The 18,840-nt window shown below is 36.8% G+C and overlaps 5 protein-coding genes across 5 annotated transcripts; 2 read left to right on the top strand and 3 right to left on the bottom strand.

Moving 5' to 3' along the window:
- The first annotated feature begins 183 nt into the window (after positions 1–183).
- LOC18008334 (probable protein phosphatase 2C 17) lies at positions 184–1,963 on the top strand. The gene is made up of 6 exons (XM_006389947.2): positions 184–248; positions 368–479; positions 652–888; positions 987–1,272; positions 1,371–1,525; positions 1,608–1,963. The coding sequence occupies exons 2-6, from the start codon at positions 444–446 to the stop codon at positions 1,743–1,745; spliced, it is 852 nt and encodes a 283-aa protein (XP_006390009.1). The 5' UTR covers positions 184–248; positions 368–443; the 3' UTR covers positions 1,746–1,963.
- A 1-nt stretch (position 1,964) lies between these two features.
- Positions 1,965–2,933, bottom strand: LOC18008355 (RNA polymerase II C-terminal domain phosphatase-like 4). The gene is made up of 2 exons (XM_024160882.1): positions 2,844–2,933; positions 1,965–2,792 (listed from the first exon to the last, which is right to left on the bottom strand). Exons 1-2 carry the CDS (start codon positions 2,931–2,933, stop codon positions 1,965–1,967), a joined length of 918 nt encoding a protein of 305 aa, XP_024016650.1.
- A 1,228-nt stretch (positions 2,934–4,161) lies between these two features.
- LOC18009167 (monoacylglycerol lipase ABHD6) lies at positions 4,162–5,884 on the bottom strand. Its single transcript, XM_006389945.2, has 3 exons — positions 5,187–5,884; positions 4,583–4,675; positions 4,162–4,494 (listed from the first exon to the last, which is right to left on the bottom strand). Exons 1-3 carry the CDS (start codon positions 5,817–5,819, stop codon positions 4,279–4,281), a joined length of 942 nt encoding a protein of 313 aa, XP_006390007.1. The 5' UTR covers positions 5,820–5,884; the 3' UTR covers positions 4,162–4,278.
- A 5,222-nt stretch (positions 5,885–11,106) lies between these two features.
- Positions 11,107–14,385, top strand: LOC18008575. The gene is made up of 4 exons (XM_006389944.2): positions 11,107–11,547; positions 11,681–12,740; positions 12,834–12,980; positions 13,064–14,385. Exons 1-4 carry the CDS (start codon positions 11,497–11,499, stop codon positions 13,591–13,593), a joined length of 1,788 nt encoding a protein of 595 aa, XP_006390006.1. The 5' UTR covers positions 11,107–11,496; the 3' UTR covers positions 13,594–14,385.
- A 51-nt stretch (positions 14,386–14,436) lies between these two features.
- LOC18007980 (probable pectin methyltransferase QUA2) lies at positions 14,437–18,411 on the bottom strand. Its single transcript, XM_006389943.2, has 9 exons — positions 17,949–18,411; positions 16,800–17,511; positions 16,574–16,703; positions 16,247–16,487; positions 15,940–16,153; positions 15,655–15,830; positions 15,268–15,571; positions 15,040–15,181; positions 14,437–14,962 (listed from the first exon to the last, which is right to left on the bottom strand). Exons 2-9 carry the CDS (start codon positions 17,486–17,488, stop codon positions 14,804–14,806), a joined length of 2,055 nt encoding a protein of 684 aa, XP_006390005.1. The 5' UTR covers positions 17,489–17,511; positions 17,949–18,411; the 3' UTR covers positions 14,437–14,803.
- Between the last annotated feature and the right edge of the window lie 429 nt (positions 18,412–18,840).

Here is an 18,840-nt window from a genome sequence, read left to right as displayed (position 1 = left end):
GATGCATATTTGAAACCAGTGTAATGTTGACAATTGTTTAAGTAGTTTCCAAAAGAAAGGCATGCAAAGAGTTAAAATAACCTTAAGATGGTATGGCCATATGGATTGAAATTAAAAAATAATTCATGAACTTAGTTACTATACCAGAATTATTTTTTCAGTGGATATAAAATTCCGCAAAGAAAACGACATTAACGAAGGAGAACGAAGGCTTCTTCGCTCAAAGAGTTGGCGAAATTGATCTACAGGTTTACTTCCACTCTTTCCTCTCTTCAATTTTGCTTCATCTTCTTAAAAGTCTCTGCGTGTACTTTAATGCATCCTCCTGTTGGTGTTTTTTCTAAACTCAGAGTCGTGAATTTCGCAGGCAGATTGTTTGTTTGATATAATTTTTCGCAATTTGCTAATTCGTTCACAACCGCCGAAGAATTTCGTCCAATCAAATGCCCGGGATCTGCTGTTCTCGTTCCGCTACACAGGTGAAAAGTGCAAATCATTTCGTTTTCTTTTTAAATTCAGTAGTAATGATGGTACTTACAGTGTTTTCGAAATTTTTATATTTGCTTATTATGTTGTAGCCTCGAGATCTTGCTTGGTTTACGGAGATTTTAAGATTTTTTTTTTAATCTGTTTTCGTCTTCTTAATGTTAGGTTGTGGTAGCACAAAAATCTCACTCGGGTAAAGGAAAAAACAATGAAGGAGGAATCAAGTTTGGATTTAGTTTAGTAAAGGGGAAATCGAAGCGTTCAATGGAGGATTATCATGTCGCTAAGTTTATCAATGTCAAAGGCAATGAATTGGGGCTATTTGCAATCTTTGATGGTCATAAAGGTGATGAAGTAGCTGCATATTTGCAGAAACATCTCTTCTCAAATATCCTAAACGATGTAAGCTATAAAAAGTTGTTTTTTTTTTTTTGCGTATTTATGTATGATAAGTGTGTGGTAGATTGATAAAGACATACATTTTTGTCAAAATTTTCTAGGGAGAGTTCTTGGTTGATCCTCGAAGAACAATTGCAAAAGCTTATGAGAATACAGACCAAACGATTCTATCAGATAATAGTTCGGATTTAGGGAGTGGCGGTTCAACTGCCGTGACTGCGATTTTGATCAATGGAGAAACTCTGTGGATAGCTAATGTTGGCGATTCACGAGCAATTGTGTCTCGTCGAGGTAAAGCAAAGCAGATAAGTGTAGATCATGATCCCGATACTGATACTGAAAGGAATTTGATTGAGAGTAAAGGTGGATTTGTAACCAACAGGCCAGGTCAAGAACAGCTTCTCTCTCTCTCTTTTTTTTTAAAAATCTCTTGTTACAATTTGATTGAGAGTAAGGATGATTCTGATGTTTGTGAATTTGAACAGGAGATGTTTCTAGAGTGAATGGTTTACTAGCTGTGTCGCGTGTCTTTGGAGACAAAAACCTCAAAGCTTACTTGAATACAGAGCCTGACATTAAGGATGTCACAGTTGATAGTCACACAGATATTCTTATTCTGGCTAGTGACGGTATTTCCAAGGTAAAAATCTTCGATGATAGATCACTAATTAGATTGTTCAAGTAGTTCATGGGAAAGAGTTTTGCTAAACATAATTGAGCAGGTAATGTCAAACCAAGAAGCTGTTGACATAGCTAAGAAGTTGAGAGATCCAAAGGAAGCGGCAAAGAAACTAGTTACTGAAGCATTGAAAAGAAACAGTAAAGATGACATATCTTGCATTGTTGTCCGGTTTAAATGATAACCAAGATAAATGATTCTTTTTGGTCCCGTTCAGTGTGATCTGGTTCTTGGTTACATCTGCATTTTCAAGAGTAGGAGTTTTATAGGATTTATTTAAACTAGTTTGACAAGCCAAATGATTTATTATATAAAATACTTCACAAATTACAAGAACATTTGATTGTAAGTTTAATGGATCGATTGATGTTATTTTAAAGTGAAAGCTATCTTTCTTGATTCACGTCCTGTTTATTTTTAGCAGCAACCTCACGTCCTGCGACTCTAACTGATCTTTCTTGACTCTGAAGAATTCACAGTGAACTTCCCTGAGTAATTTTAGAACATTGGCCAATGCACCGTTGCTTTCACTCTCGTCTCCCTTCTCCTCTGAGTAAGGCTTTGAATCTTTTTGGCCATCGTCTCTGAAATAGTTGTACTTGCTAATCTCCACAAGGTTACTCTTGTGATGGGTCCAAACACTAGCCGTATCATCCACAATGAGCACTCCACGCTCCTCAGCCCAAACCAAATCAAGAGTCTTCACATATGGACTATCGTCTCCTTTTATCACTCTACCCTCAAAATAGTCTCCCTCCGGATCAATCAGCTCCAAAAGAGCTTTAGCGTAATCACGAGTACCCATCGTGTAAACATACATTGTGAACATCTCGTTGGCTTCCTTCAAGAAGTCGTGAACAAAAGGCCGTAGCTTTGTCAAGAATTCGGTGGAATCTTCTCCGACTACAATCTTCCGTAGAACTTCCCTTGCTTCTCTGATTAGATACTTCTCTGCTTTGGAGAGACGTGAAACGTTAGTGGCGTGGAGAAGCGTGTGGTCCAAGTCAAGGACAAGGTGAAGCTTCCTCTCTTTGACACAATAGGATTTTGTTGTAAAGCGCTTGGTTAACGCCACAGCTTCGTGGCTTAGCTGTAATCCTTGGACAAGATAATCGAATGCTCGGCCTTCGCGTTTCTCCACCTTGGTTTTGCAGACGATGCAGACTCTAGAACGAACGTACCAGTGACCACACGATCTCGGGTTCGATCCTGTGCCCTTTTTTGGCTTCTGGTTCGAGGGAGAGTTTTTAAGCGCTCTTTTGGCTTCTACTTCGGTAACGAAGGAGGAGCATGAGTCTTTGATCTCCTGTTCGATCTTCTGCAACCTTTTGGCTTCTGGTTCTAGGGAAAGATTTTTAATTGCAGACATGATTTCTCTTACAGTCACAGACATGATAGTCTTCCTTGAGTAAAGCTGAGAATTTCCCAACAAGGCAAGAACTGTTCAGAGCCTTTGAGAGGAAATTCACCAAACCCAAGTCAAATTGGAGGAAGAAGATTCACGTGGAAGAGAGGGATAGGTTCTTCGTGATTGTGCCCGACGAGTTCAATGGAATTGGGAATTGCTCCATAAACACCTTCTTTCTCTTCTCATGTTAGTTAAAGGCTTTAAGATGGCCCATTATGTGTATCCGAAATTTGGGCTTTAACAATTTTCTTTTAAAATCTGAGATTTTTTTTTGCTCTTCTTAATTCGCATGTACCATGCTGGCTAGTGGCTATATTAAGGGAAATTTCGGTTTACCGAAACCCACAAGGCCACAATCATTGTGGTTTTTAACTCTTCTTACTTGAATAATGACCATTGATTATTCAGCATTTATCTTAACAATGTACGTATATATTTACCGGGCTTTATGATATAGGCCTACACGTTGGCCCATTACGCCCACAAAACGTTAAACCTAAAGTAAATTAGGGTTTTTTTGAAGCAGGAAGCTGGAGGCCGCCTGTATATATATCAAATGCTGTTCCATGGAGATGTGCATATATCATCACAATCGTTTCTGTTCCATTCTTATAGTTCTCTAAGCCGATTTTTCTGTCTTTTATGGTTTCAAATTTTGCTGATTCAAGTTAATATAATTTGTTGATAGGTTAAGAAAATTTGTTGTGTGTTTGTTGATAATTTGTTGACAGGATTTCTTTTGTTTTTCTTGTGTGTTTGAAATTCGATATGAGAAAGATGCCTCTTCTTTCAGCAGCAAGATCCGTTCTTGTTAGCTTTGTTCTGGAGGCACATATCAATTCGCCATCATGAGAGGGATTTTATAATTTGCAGAGTTGTTTCTTTCTTCTCTGCAATATTATCCTTTTCTATGGTACATTTATGTCCTCTTCTTTCTACATTGATAATCATCTCTTTTCAAAAAAAAAGACGTTAAAAACAACAAAGAAAAGAATTTAAGATTTTAACGTTTCTTCTGGGCTACAAATTTAAATGATGCAGAATAATTTGACATTTAATAAGCTGAATAGAATGTTATGATCCAAAACAAGTGAAGTATTTCATTTTGATAAGCTCTGAAAGAGAATCTTTTTCTTGCTTAACGAATTATAATTCAGATAATTTGAACATAAATCATCGTAATCAGAATGACTATTAAGTATATAGTTAACGAAATGGGGAGGTGAATTTGATATATATATTACGCGTGTGTAACTAAAGCTTGAAGGATACATGATAAGGAATAAAAAACCAGAGGTTAAGAGAATCAAACGGCTCCATTAGTGACAGGAATCTGTTGTTTCGTCTGCAGAAGAAAAGATTTAAGAAGTTTGAGATAAGTTTTGGGTCTCTCGAAATTGAAGATATGACCAGTCCTCTCGATGACAACAAGTCTACCATTATCTCCCAAATGCTTTTCAAGTCTCTTCCCCATCTCTAGTGGAAACACTTGATCATGCTCTCCCCATATTATTAATGTTGGCTGCAATCATTAATTAAATTTATATTCATTAATTACCTGTACATTTGGAAAACTGAGTGATAAGAAAACGAGATTAAGAAGAGAGAACCTGTGTGAGCTTTGGAATCTCTGAGATTATTCTGTCTTTAGGTATGGCTTTAATCAACTCTCTCTTCTCCTTGACGTTGTCTCTAGTCAAGGCCTGTTTTTTTTCACGTTTTGATTTTGTTTATTAGTATAGAAAAGTTACGTCGATATGGTTAGGAACAAAATTCTTATTTATTAACAAACAAAAGAAGAACAATTAATTCTATTGGTACGAATAAAGTTTTACTATTTCTTAACTGGCACAACAATTACAAGTACACAGAGAACTACTATCAAGTTTTATTTAACTCTGGGAAAATGGGCATTCTATGATCTAGTGAAAAAAAAAACAAAAAAAAAATGAATTTCGAAATTCTACAAACAAAAAAGAACCAACCAGAATAAAAAAAAATATTTAAAAACTCCAAAGTAGACAATATAAAATATATTATCTTGAAGCAGCTAGAATCTTTCAAATCTTTTTTTCCATGTTTTTAAACTATATTTTGCACTTGCTAGATTTGCATCATTCAACTTTTTCTAATCTTACGTTGAGATACTTAAGACAGTTAGACACCTGTCGCAAGATTATAGGTTGAAAAAGCTAAAAGAAGAAAGTTGCTCACATGTTCGATGAAATCATGAAGCAGACAAGGAGGAACCATTCTCGGCAGCGACGGCTTGTAGAAGATGTAACCCATAAGTTCCCGGAGCTTTTCCACAGATTCCGGCACCAGAATCTTCGAAGCTTCATCAATATCCGACACCTTAAAAACGCCGTCTCTCATATCTTTCTCCTCCACGCAAACGGCGGCGCAGCAAATCACCACCCGCTCCACGGCGTCTCCGAACATCGCCGCCATTCGATAACCAACGAATCCGCCGTAGCTGAGACCAACAAGGCTGAATCGTTTCACTGATTGGGCCTCTAAGGCCCGCATGAGCGTCTGGGCCTGAAAAATGTCGGACCTTTCGGGTCGGGTCGTGGAGGATCCGCCGAAGAAAACGAGGTCGGGGATGAAGAGGTTGAAATGAGGAGAGAGGCGTCGAGCGACGTCGTACCATTGCCAGATGGCAGTAGCTCCGAGACCGTGGATGAGGAGGAGATTCGGTTTGGATTCGGGTCGGTTCTTGGAAACCCAAAAGTTGACCACGGTTCCGTCTTTCAAATCGATGGTTACGGGTCTTAACCCAGATCTTTTGAAACCGGATTTGTAAGTCCGTTCTATTGCTTCAGAGAAGCTGAAGCAACCTGTCATTATTACAAAAAAAAATTAAAACGAAGAAATTTTTAATTTGAGGTTTCCAAAAAAAATAAACGATGAGTAGAATATGTATTGTGTTGTACTTTCAACATTTGTGTCTGGTTCTCTGGTATTAGTTGAGGAATTTATTACCAATCAGCAGAAAAAAATATTATTAATATATTTGAGGGGGATTAAAATGAAATATGGTTTCAAGTTGTAACAGTAGTCACACAACACATTAACCCAATATTCTTACTTGTGTCAAAGTGTGAAACAAAAACTGTTAATTTGTGTTTTGCAATTTGCAGGTGTACATGTTTTTAAAAGATTTTTCTGATAGTAATAAAAAAATCATTACAAGAGCATAATTGATTTGATCAAATTTGGTTATACAATCAAATTTTGTTTATTTGGTAAAAGTAATAGTAAATGTTAGCAATGTTACGAAAATCTTTGTATCCGAAATCGAGAGGTGCGTGGATGATTCTTTAATGAGAGAACACAAGTGTGTGACAGTGTGTAGGTAAGTTGGGAATTAAATTCGAGTATGAGACGGTGACCAATATTTGAAGACCCAATAATTTTACAACTTGCGATATTAGACAGAAACCAATGAATAATAATAATAATAGCTTCGTCAACGTTGGTATAGGGAGGAGTCTTTTCTTCGTCAAATATTAAAGAGTCTTAAAATCCGTCGATATTCTACAATCTCGGAGAAACAAACATCCAATGTTCACATGCATTGATTTCAAATGGGTTTAAGAAGGTAACGTTTAAGCCTGACTTGTGGTTGACATCCACCCTCGGACTCGAATGTTGAGAGGCATTTTAATGATGTTGCTTGCTTTGTGATGCAAGATTTAAATAATATTTTTATTTTCTAACCGCTATTTTATTTAAATTTTCGGAATTCTATACTCGGAAAAAAAAAACAGATGTTAATGTAAACAGATGTTAAATTTTCGGAATTCTATGTGTTGTGTTACCTTATGAATAGGCTTCATTTATTTAGCGGTAGAGTCAAATCTTATTTATTTGGTAGGAACAATAAATGGCACGTCGTTAATTTTTAATGGGAGCACAAGTTTGTGACAGTGTGTAGGTTGGGAAACTAAATTCGAGTATCCAACTGGATTTATAGTTTTATAGTTAGAAGACCCCAAATACGACTTGCGAAAGACAGAAAAAAAGCTTCGTCCATTTTGGTTATTTTTCTTTGTCAGATTTTGAAGAGTCTTGAATCTGATAATATTATTGAACAATAATAAAATAAAATAGGAACATGTTTTTCACAGAACTGTCTGAAAGTCAGAATCTTAATATCAACGTTCTTAGTCTTACTTTGGAAAAGAATCCGAGTACAGCCTGAAAATCAGAATCATTTCTTTGTCAGATTTTGCTCACATACTTTTCTAATCATATCGGCCACATACATCCTCTTGTAATTCTATGAGTTTAATAACAGTAATATTTTGTTCACAACCAATGGCCGGACGAAAGCATGAAAAGAAAACATAAACCAATATTATGATAATTAATTAACCACCTTCTTTTTTTGTTTAAAGAATTAACCACCTTCTTAAGTACAACCAAGATCAATTGTCAGATTGAAAACTCAGCTATGTGAGAATATACCATCATGTCTTCAGCTTGGTAAGAGCATCTCCATCCCTCGTATTTATGAGGAGTTGTTAAATATTGTTTAATATTAAATTTGACATTTTCAAAAAATGTTAAGAACCTTTCTATTTTTATTAGTCCATCCCTCATATTCTTTATAGGTTATTAAAATGTTAAAATTTCTCACCAAGCGACTGGGCTTTTTCCTCTAACAGACCTTTTCCGATTTTCAGCCCAAAACCATTAAAATACAGAGCTAATGAAAATTGGACACGTTATATGATCTCTTAACCGAAGTTGTTATATAATAACTTTAGCATACGAGTTGTAAGCTTTTCAGAGTTTTTTCTTTTTTTTTTTATTAGCTAAAAATCATAACAACTCTTCTATATCTCCCTGATGGAGATGGTCTAAGTAAGCTTAGCCAAGTAAAGTAGGATGTAAGATCAATTCAATTTTATTACTATGCTTCTATAAACAAAACTACAGAAGTATAAGAAGATAGATTATCTTAAAAGTCTATGGGCTTGCACGCCAAGATGGGCCTTTTAAAATTTTAAATCTACGACCCAATAACAAGAGATTACTAACAAACTCGACGCTGTTCCAAGACAAACAAGCATTCTCGGTTTAACGATATTGTATCACTTTGGAATATATACAAACTGGTACGAGGTTTTTTTATTAATTTATGCATTTTATGTAATAATTATATTAACATTTTCAGAACAAAAAAAAATCAAAATTATATTAATACAGAACCTCAATCAATATAAATGGGACTACTGTTTAAGTAAACAAAAAATTTATAGAGGTACATACTTCTTCAATCACACGGTTTAATAAAAAAAATTTAAAAATGTAATACCCAAATCTTTAACCCTAAATCTCTAACAAGAGTGGTGAAAGACTAATACCATTCGACAAATTGACTTTTTCAAAAAAGTTATGAACCGTTAAATTTAATAAATCTCTCAGGATTAGAAGTCCCTACATACTTCTTCACCTTCTACGCAGCGCCACCACTTGGTAAGTATCTCTCACATCCTCGATATTTCGTTGGACCCATTATTTCACCATATTTCCAAAATCTGATTAAATTTAAACGTGGAGATAACATAACAAAACATTATTAGATATTTCCTTTAGAATGTTTTACGTTACTGTAACGACACGTATATGAAAAACAAGGACAACATGTTTTTAAACTTCCTATCGCTTACGTCCCTATATTCATTTGTTTTTTGTTTTTGAACCCTTTGTATATTATTATATATTTTACGATAGTCGTTTGAATTTGTCTTGAATTAATAAGTTTGTGGAGATTGTGTGATGCATAATGATAATGTATGCCAAGTTTTACTATTTTTGAAAAGAAAATGAAAGGAAATCCAAAAGCAAGAATGAATATTATTTGGGAGCCTAGAAAAGCAATAGCTTTATTTAAAAAAAAAATATAGTCATACATGCTATGAATAATAGCGTTAGTAGGGTTGCATTTTTTAGTATTAACATAACCAAATATAATCTTCAAAAAAATTATTATCTTCGAGAAATAATAAAGTTGGGGGATTTTGGCATATACACGAGAGTGATTCCTTTATGTTTTCTGAATGATCTTTGAGTGAGTCCAGTGTTTTAAAGCATGTGACACGAGGGACCATTAGTTGGATATAGAGTCTTGTACCCAATGAGATGTAATCACGTCATCACAAAGACAAAACACACAGATGCGCGTAAGATGGTGGGACCCATAAAATCTGAAATCGACGGCTAGTATTTAGTCGAAGACAGACCACCGGAGATTGGGTGGACTAAAAGCAGCGGAGTTCGGTGGACGCCGTTACTTGCGGCTACCCGACGCAACCATCGTACCTAATGCTCACCTTCTCTTAAATCTCTTCTGCCTTTTAAATCGTATATCTTTTTTTTCTTTGGTTAATTCCGTTTGTCTTTTCTTAAGTGCTTTTATTAAGAATAATAAAAACCAGTGATCTGTTTTAGCACAAAAAGAAAAGAAAAAAATCAATGCTCAACACGTAGTAATCATTTGATTTTTTATTTAACTTTTAATTTTATGAGAATAAAGTATAGATTTCTATGTTATATATTGATTGAGTTTGAGTGGCATTTATTTTTTTTGGATCTTGGTAACTAAATATGTACACCAAAAATCCACTAGCATTTATTTTACATCTTTCAAACTTCAACATTTAATTATATAGAAATACTTTTAAACTTATCTATATAAAAGGAGATAATAGAATAGCCAATGCTATGCCTATAATTATAAACTATATTTTTTATTATCCAGTGATATGCAGTTATATTAGTTCAAATTTGATATTTTACTTTAAAATAATTGGGTTCTGAATTCTTCCATTACGATTACCTTAAAATAATCGGCATTTTATAGACTTTGGGTACTAGTTTAGGTTTCTTTCTACAATCCTGCGGTTAGAGGGGAAAAAAGGAAAAAACAAAAAAAAAGTTAAGAACCACCAACTTAACGCATTACCATAGTCTAAAAACATCATACAATAAAACTTCTATAAATTAATAATGTTGGGACCATGATATTTTATTAATTTATCTATAAATTATTAATTATTAATTTATAAAGAAAAATTGTTTTCTGTATATAATTTTCTAAAAATTATTTTGGAATAATGTTATATTTTAAAATTTTAACAAATATCATAATATAAATTATGATTAAAAATCATAACTATCACAATAAAATAGTTTTCTCCATATTAGATTATCCATATAAAAATATACATGTTCATAAGTTTAAAATTTATAAAAAAAAACTATGGCTACTATCAGTATTGATGATAAAATTGAAGATAACACTATAATACATTTAAAAATATTTATATATAAGAAAATCAATTATCACATCAAAAAATCATCATAAATTTTGAATGTATATAGTAAAACTGCAATAAAAGCTACTGATATAATAATTAGAGAGATAAGAACCAATGAGATTTTCACTTTAACTAAAAACGAACATATTAGTAATATTTTAAAAAATAAAATTTATATATATTTTCATAAATTTATATCATTATTAATTTATGTTTTTGTTGGGACCATATGTTTACATAAGGGTTTCAAAAAAAATTATTATCTTATTATCTTATCGAATTTGATAGATTTTTACATTGACCCGACTTGAGACCAGTAAAATTTATTAATTTATAGTGATTATTAATTTATCGAGTATTAATTTATAGAGATTCGATTGTATAAGTTTCTTTTTATTAGTATTTTATTAATTTCCAGTCACCAATTACTCGTGTTTCCTGAATGCGATAGGATCATCTATTATGGAAAATAACTCGAAATAATGGACTCCGTGTTATAGCCGCGGATTCCTTTGTATATAATTTGGAATTAGGTAGTCAGCTAATCTTATATGCACAATGATAATGATTTACATTTGTTGACAAAATCAAAAAATTGAAGTATACATTATAATTTAAAATGTAAGGAGTAAACTTATCATTTTAGTACGTTATTCCATAAGACTTTCTAGTACTTATCTTCCCATACTCTATTTATCTTAGCAAAGATAAAAATAACAAAAATAAAACTTTTATCTTCTTAATTGAAAGTAAAGAATGAAATATTAATTACGTACACACAACTTTTCTATGTCATATAAGAGTTAAGCGAAAAAAACCATAGATTGCAGGTACATGTGGCTCTCCTGCATCTGCATGCTCTGTAAAACCCGTCCATTTCATACTTCCTCTTCCTCTCTTCTTCTCTTCTTCTCTTCTTCTCTGTTATTTATTTTTTTTCCTGGTTCAGTGGCTGTCGTCGCTTGTATTGATGAAAGAGAATTAAAAAAACAAGTACGGCGAAATTTCTGAAACTCTGGCCGACACATCAGCGGATTCGGCGGCGGTCGGATCAAGAACTGCCTCCTCGTTTCCCGGCGTCATTTCTCCTTCTATACTCATCGTCTTGCTGCTTTCCCGACTTCCCGTAGATTACGGCTAATTCTAAATCTTTGGGAGAATTTTGAGGCCTAACGAGTCTGTCCACAAAAAAAATGAAGATATTCAACTGCTTTTCTGGATTGATCGGTAGAAAGAAAAAGAAGGTGAGGAATTTCGTTCTCTGGCTCTCTCTGATGACCTTTTAGTTTGTTTGTGGTTTTACTGTGATTATTTTTTCCCGGCGAGTTATCTATGTTTGAGAATTATCCGTTGAACACTTTCTGTTGTCTGGAACAGGGGAATCCAAAACCTCCTCTGCCACCGAGAACGCAGAGAATCCTTCAGATCAGACTCGAAGAGCCAGTGAAGCCTCTGGAGAATGACGAGCCTAACAACACAAGCTATGACAAGCCCCTTGATCACAAGGACAGTCCTATCGAGCACGAGCTATACGACGGTGAAGATGAGCACGATTCAACGAATCGCGAGTCTCCCAAATCCCAAGTTCAGCAACGAGCCGTTGAGTCTCTGACAAGAAATGAGGTCACAGATTGCTCTGAAAACGGCGATGATGACGAAGGCGGTCACGTCAGCGACCCTGGCTTAGGCAGAACCACGGCTTGGGTGGCTTCTCCTAAGCTCAAACGATCCTGTTCAAATCTCAGCAAGTTCACCAGCAGGTTCCATTGTTCTGATCCTCGGGAGCTCCATGACGAGAGAGAGAGCTTCGAGGTCAAATCAGTGAGGTCCCATAGAAGTGCAGATAGAGTGATGCTCAAGAAACATTCCTCGATGCAGATACTTCCCTCGGGGAGCAGGCGGCTCTGGTGGAAATTGTTCCTCTGGAGCCATAGGAACCTTCACAAACACCTTGTTTCGCTAAAGTCACAGACTTTAGACGTTTCAACCAAGAACCACCAGTCTGGGTACACGTCTGACTTTGCTGAGCACGACCAATCGAGCCTTGAAGTCTTCACTAAAGAATCTCCAAACATCTGCGGCGGTTTCACCAACCAATCCTCGGACTTGTGGCCTCGTCATAATCAGTGGGTAGCTTTCTCTGCGGATTCCTCTTCGATGATGAAACGAGTGGATGAGTGGGTAAGAGGACTCGATGTCGATACCGTAGTTCCAGTAAACGAGGATGAGGATAAGCACAGCTTCATAGCCTCTCCTACGACCGTGAGATCACCCTCAAGAAATGTCTCAGATGCGATTGTTCACGCAAACAGCCTAATCCAATCGCTGAGTAAATCCTCGAGCGTGGCTCACATCTCGAGCATAGGCTTGAAAGCTGTCCCGAGCATCTCACATTTTAACAGCCTCAAGTCGATTGATTTATCAAACAACTTCATAGGTACGTTCCTGCCTCCTGGATAATTTAACCATAAATGACATGTTTTATAAGTTTGTGTGGTGTGTTTAATAGACAACGTTCTGTTCACTGCAGTTCAAATTACTCCTGCATCGCTTCCAAAGAGCCTCCACGCGTTGGACCTGTCAAAGAATAAGATCAATGTAATAGAAGGATTGAGAGATTTGACACGACTAAGAGTGCTCGATCTCAGTTACAACCGTATTTCTCGCATCGGACAAGGTAAGATTGCAATCATTAAGCAGAAAAAAACATACAATGCTTGTTTGCTTTCTGTCTTAACCCTGAAGCTAAATGATCATCAGGCTTATCAAACTGTACACTGATCAAAGAACTATACCTCGCTGGGAACAAGATCAGCAATGTAGAGGGCTTACATAGATTGCTGAAACTCACCGTTCTCGATCTTAGCTTTAACAAGATCGCCACCGCCAAAGCAATTGGCCAGCTAGTTGCAAACTACAACTCTCTCGTGGCTCTGAACATCCTTGGAAACCCGATACAGAGCAACATTGGTGAGGACCAGCTGCGTAAGACTGTCTCCAGCCTGCTCCCAAAGCTAGTTTATCTAAACAAGCAGCTCATCAAGCCACAACGAGCAAGGGAAGTGGTCAAAGACAGCGTCGCGAAAGCTGCGTTTGGTGGAGGAGACAATCTGCACCACCGACGCAAAAGAACAGTGACCAAGAGATCTGTGGGATCAGCCTCGCCTAGCGTTCACCACCGAGGCCACACTGTGGATGATAAACAGAAAGGAAAGGGACGAGTCTCCAAAGTCAGAAGCCAACATCATCTGAGAAAATCTTCGGTTTCAGACATACCACCATCACATTGAAATCTCCCTTATTTTTCTATGGATCTTATTAATTGTGCAATGCAATCAGATCCACCATAGCACCATTTATGTTCTCCAAATAGCTTACTTAGTCCGAATCTTCCATTTTTCAAAAAGCCATCTCTGTTCTTTGGAAATACTATATGTCTACATCACATAGCACCATTTATGTTCACCAATTAAACAAAAAGCCATCTCTGTTCTTTGGAAATACTACATCGCTTTCTCTTGGCCTAATTTGTGTCTGCAAATAACAATTTCTATTCTCTGTTCCCAAGTTTGCTACACGGCTTACCAGAAAATGAAGATTCTGTGCTTTCCGGAGCGGCAGAAATTCAGAAATGCCTCATCGCTAGGGATATAATCCGGCGCTCACCATCTCTTCGCAATGGTTCTCTACAATTTTTTCATCTCCGGGAGATCAAATTGACAGAGAACAGAGATCTGACAATCGACGCGACTTGGAGGCAGTTTTTTTTCACGAGAGGATTCATTGTTTTGGGGAAGGCGGGTCTGGACGGTGGAGACGGTGGAGGAATGAAGTATACCTCGGACTCCAAACGGATTCATTGGAAACGGAAGGATCAATATCTGGAGTCGAATCGTCGTAGAAGCAGCGAGAGACTCACTCGGTGAAGAAGAAGAAAACGAAGAAGAGACAGAGGAGGCGAGCGCAATTCTGTGCGTGAAACATGTAAACCGAATCTAAACCAAATATATTCTATTCGGTTCAATTCAATCGTCAAAAATAATCTACTTTTGACAACCATTGGTTAATTTCTGGTGTGAAAGAATGTATACTTTTTCTGGTGTGAGAAGAATGAAAAATGAACACTGTAGAAGTGTAAACAGCTATAACTTATTTCATAAACATCTTCACAAATGTTGATCATATATTTTTTCACTGTATATAATAATTAAAAAAGTAGTAAAAATAGTAACCCCAAAGGAAAAAATAAATCTAAGATTCTGTAAAATGGGAACTCACGAAACCAGATAAAGAAATTTCACCGGCGGACTTACGTCCCCGGCGGGATATTTTTCATCTTCTTTCTCCTTTCTTCTTCTTCCCCGTATAGCCAGCACAGTTCCATGACTGATTCCAAACTGTGAGACTTGGAACAAAAATAAAATATAAAAAAAAGGTGGAGAAAACCTGTGTCTATGTTCTTCTTCTTCTTCTTCTTCTTCTTCTTCTTCTTCTTCTTGTTCAGATTGATTGTCGCTTAGTGAAAGGTTTTTGGCAGATGAGGAGTCTCTGTTCACTGCTGCTTTCAATCTCTATGACTCGAGCCTCCCACTTCAACTGCGTTGTCAAAGCTCTAGCCGCTTCCACCAGCTGTGCCGTGTCACGGATTATCACCCATCCCTGCACCCAAAGGTTTTTTTTTTCATTATTTACCCAAAGTAATATTCTTCTCTCAAAGTAAGTAAACGAATGTGTACCTCTGGACGCAGTAATCGGTCAATCTCTGTGAATATCTCTATAAGCGAGCATGAGCTTCGGCGCTGACTTGTCTGAAGCGTCAAAAGATTGTCTGCGTGTACCAGATCATATGTTCTTGGGTAAGTCGGGAATGCTTCACACCTGGAAAAAAAAAAAGACAAGTTGAGAAAACAAATCTTCTAATGGCGAAAGTAATATCTAACAGACTTTTTTTTGTTATGACTCACCAGTCGTGCAAAACGCCGACAAAGCCACGGTCAAGGATCATGGGGAGGTGGTTTGGTCCAGCTGTAGGGACAACATTCATGACCCAGACCGATTTCCTTGCTTCCAACAACGCTGAATTCAGACCACCGAACTGAGCATTCATATCCAAAACGTTCCTAAGCATGTTATAAGGAGGCGACGGATCTTCATCACCGGGTCTCTTGGGATGATCCGAGAATATCAGAGGAGACAAGAGAGACCAATATTCTCTTACTGTTCTTTTCCAGTTCTCAGCATCTTCTCCAAGCTCCTCGGGGTGAATACCTGAACCAAAAACTCCCAGAATAATAAAAAATGAGAAAACAAAACACTGCAGACAATATGGATTCAGAAGCAAGAAGACTAACCGTATAGTGAAAGTTCGGTCTTGTTCATGTTAGACCGGCTAGGCCATCTTGTCCTGCCTTCAATGGGAATCCACCTCCGGCTACGTGTTCCACCAATACACATCTGAAGAGGCCTGTAATAAGGAGTCTCAACATCGTGCCCTTTGCTACACACAGAAGGGCCCACCCCAGGTTTCCTGTTTATACAACATTTAAGCACCCATGTAAGAAGACTTGCAAAAATAGCAATATTTTTTAATTCATATGAAGATTTTCGAAAAGAATAATGGTGTGTGTGTCACTGACCTGGCACTGTAACATTTGGTTTTGATTGTCTTTTTCCAGACAACTGTCTTGTCTTGCTGAGATAAAAGAGTCCAACAGATGCTTTCAGCAAAATCATGAACAAAGTTCCATCTTTTTAGATCCTCTTTGTTACGAGCGTTTGTGAGCGGAGACGTCCAAACAAAGTAACCTCCGGGCTTCAGAACCCTGTCGATTTCTACAAGGAGTAGCCCGTCTGCACAGTGGATCTACATTAGATTAATGCCAGGTCCTTCCTCGGCTAAAGGAAAATGGGAATAATCGTTCTTGAGTGTCATCGAATGATTACCTTTCTGGTCCCAGTCAATGCCACATCTTGAGCAGTGCAACATATCAAAGGAAAGAGAAGGATATGGCAATTGCTTTGATATAAAAGAACCAATCATCGCAGGGAGACCCCTCTCAAGTGTTAGCTGGACTTGGCTACCCGATGCTTCATAGTTTGCTATGCACATGGTTAAGAGCTGTTTGGAGAGTAGATGCGCCCCAAAGCTACCATAACCACATCCAATATCCAAGATAGTTCTCACCTGAAATAAAATTAAGAGGAAAATAGCGTTTGAGAAGCTGAGCTGAGAGAGAGATAAAGACCAACTAGTTTGCGTCTGTGACTTACACCAGCCTCTATAAAGTTATCATTCTTAATCCCGATCATTTGAGCAATCTGATGGGAATAGTCTTCAACCTCATCAGACATAAGAGATGCAGAACGGAAAGATATCTGATCGTCTTCCATCATCATCATCCTAGAAAGAAAGAAAAAAGAAAAAAAGAAGAAGCAAAGGTTAGCAATGGAACCAGCCAAGTTTAGCAAGAGAAGAAAAGAAGCAACAATTGATCACCTCTTGGTAATACTACCAGAAGTCAAAACTTCTTGAGCAGTAATCTTAACGTTATGATACCAGATGACATCTTTACCAGTCGGCCACCTAAGAGGAACCCGATATTTCACCGGTGGTAACACTAAACAATCCTGTCTTGCTCCAGGCACGCAAAACCGATCGTTCTCATCACCGTTGGAGTAACCAAGTGCAAGATTCTCAGAAACATTAAAGCAAGGAACATAATTCTCAGATTCTAAAGTACAATACTCCAACTCTTTCCACCTACTAGGACCAATAGAAATCTCCCCAATATCCAGTAAGTCAGAAACAAGCTGCTCCTGTAATCTCCTATAGTTGTGATATACATGACCTCTCGATGAAGTCGAAATGGAAACCGTCCACCAGAAGGATCCAGCTAGAGCAATAACCACAATAAGAACCAAACTGATCTTAAGAAACAGCAGCATCAATCTGTGCCTACTCCTTGCGCTATAAGGATCAGCAGGGAAGCCGTTTTCGCCATGTTTCGAAGAAGATTGGTTACTGAAGAGGAAAGCAAAAGGAAACCTCAAGGTTAAGCTATCTGTGGAACGACCTCGAGCCAAATCTTCTTTTTCTGTTTTGTCCTTCATTTGAGAGTCTCGCAAATCATCACTGCTATCAGAGACTCGTACTCCTGAGATGCCACGTTGCAGTGGCATTGACATTTTTGCTATAAATCTAAAGATCCCTGTAAAACCCAATATCAAATGTATCAGACAAAAGAAGCTGAGAGACAAAATCTAAGCTTCAGGCAAATAAGATTTATGTAATAATCCAAGATCAAGTCGAGATCATGTGTTGTATACGAATCCGAAACAAAATAAGTAAGGCTAAAACTTCCAATTTACATCAGCAGATCCACAATTTCCGAGCAGAGACGATAATACCACGAGTAACTTAATTTTGATTTAGATAAGATCAGGAATTTCGATTTGTTCTATCGTGGAAATCGAAATCGAACCAGGACCCAGAAATTTTGGACAAAAACCCACCCACCAACCCCCAGATTAATCCAGAAATCATGGGGAAAAGGAAAACCCAATCGAATCAAATCAAGAAAGTGAAACAAAGCAAGAAGGTAAATCCGACACGAACGAGTAAAAGAGTGAAGAAAAGACGAGGCACCTTTTTGTTGATCCCTTTGCAGTAGCGTTCTTGGAGAAGAAGATACGCACTGTATTTACAAACAATTAAATCTGGAGTTTTCCCTCACAAAAAAAAAACAGATGAATTACGAAAAAAAAACAAAATCAGATTGTCTTCTTCTTCTTCTACTTCTCTTCCTCGAGAGCTCTCTTTCTCTCTCTCTCTTTCTCTCTCTCTCTTTCTCTATCTCTCTATCTACGACTCGAAACTCGACAGTGGGAGAGAGTGAAGCAGCAGCGTCGTGTAGATTTTGTATGGATCCAATCTCGACAAAGCTCGTGAGAACTGAATAATTAAAAAAAAAAAACAAATTATCTCAATTAAGAAACACTCTCGTTGGCAGGCTCGATTACCATTTTTATTACAAACAGAGAAAAATATTAGTAAGAAAGAGGAAAACAAAAAAATTAGTCGAATCTTTACTCTCGCGTTCAATAAATAACGAAAATTTCTCTGTATATTTTTATTATTTTTCCAATTGTATTTAAGGGGAAAAGAACGAAGCTTCCCAGTGTTCTCATGGGTAGATGTCTAATTACCTATAATTTATTTAAACCCTTTATTTAACTAACGCTCTGAGTATTTTATTATTAATTAAATTTAACTGTTGACCTTTTTCTCTCTCTCTTCCCATGAAACCTTGGCGGTGCATAAAAACAAAATATATTTATTGACTGTTCAATTAAATTTCAGTAATTCGACAGCAAAACTATAATATTTTTTTTTGGTTACAAAAATTAGAACTAAAGAAAATTAAAAGATGCTTAATAATTACATTGTCCGTAAGTCGCTGTTGAACTGGTACAAAATACTACTTATTGTGTTAGGTCTCACACCAGATTTTCCCAAATTAAAGGTAATTTTGTCGATA

This window comes from Eutrema salsugineum, unplaced genomic scaffold (genome assembly GCF_000478725.1).
Source record: "Eutrema salsugineum unplaced genomic scaffold, Eutsalg1_0 scaffold_9, whole genome shotgun sequence".
Classification (NCBI taxonomy): Eukaryota; Viridiplantae; Streptophyta; class Magnoliopsida; order Brassicales; family Brassicaceae; genus Eutrema; species Eutrema salsugineum.
The sequence above is the reverse complement of the archived record's forward strand: the minus strand, read 5'-3'. Positions and strand labels throughout refer to the sequence as shown.

Excerpts from the sequence above, each read along its gene's own strand:
- LOC18008334 (XM_006389947.2), top strand. The coding sequence starts at position 444 with ATGCCCGGGATCTGCTGTTCTCGTTCCGCTACACAG. Across the intron at positions 1,273-1,370 it reads ATTTGTAACCAACAGGCCAG|GAGATGTTTCTAGAGTGAAT; the intron begins GTCAAGAACAGC and ends GAATTTGAACAG. Across the intron at positions 1,526-1,607 it reads CTAGTGACGGTATTTCCAAG|GTAATGTCAAACCAAGAAGC; the intron begins GTAAAAATCTTC and ends ATAATTGAGCAG.
- LOC18007980 (XM_006389943.2), bottom strand. The coding sequence starts at position 17,488 with ATGTCAATGCCACTGCAACGTGGCATCTCAGGAGTACGAGTCTCTGAT. Across the intron at positions 15,831-15,939 it reads ACCAAATGTTACAGTGCCAG|GAAACCTGGGGTGGGCCCTT; the intron begins GTCAGTGACACA and ends TTGTATAAACAG. Across the intron at positions 15,182-15,267 it reads GTCGGCGTTTTGCACGACTG|GTGTGAAGCATTCCCGACTT; the intron begins GTGAGTCATAAC and ends TTTTTTTTCCAG.
- LOC18008355 (XM_024160882.1), bottom strand. The coding sequence starts at position 2,933 with ATGTCTGCAATTAAAAATCTTTCCCTAGAACCAGAAGCCAAAAGGTTG. Across the intron at positions 2,793-2,843 it reads AAGACTCATGCTCCTCCTTC|AAGCCAAAAAAGGGCACAGG; the intron begins GTTACCGAAGTA and ends CCCTCGAACCAG.
- LOC18008575 (XM_006389944.2), top strand. The coding sequence starts at position 11,497 with ATGAAGATATTCAACTGCTTTTCTGGATTGATCGGTAGAAAGAAAAAG. Across the intron at positions 11,548-11,680 it reads TCGGTAGAAAGAAAAAGAAG|GGGAATCCAAAACCTCCTCT; the intron begins GTGAGGAATTTC and ends TGTCTGGAACAG. Across the intron at positions 12,981-13,063 it reads TATTTCTCGCATCGGACAAG|GCTTATCAAACTGTACACTG; the intron begins GTAAGATTGCAA and ends AATGATCATCAG.
- LOC18009167 (XM_006389945.2), bottom strand. The coding sequence starts at position 5,819 with ATGACAGGTTGCTTCAGCTTCTCTGAAGCAATAGAACGGACTTACAAA. Across the intron at positions 4,676-5,186 it reads TTCATGATTTCATCGAACAT|GCCTTGACTAGAGACAACGT; the intron begins GTGAGCAACTTT and ends GAAAAAAAACAG. Across the intron at positions 4,495-4,582 it reads AGATTCCAAAGCTCACACAG|CCAACATTAATAATATGGGG; the intron begins GTTCTCTCTTCT and ends TAATGATTGCAG.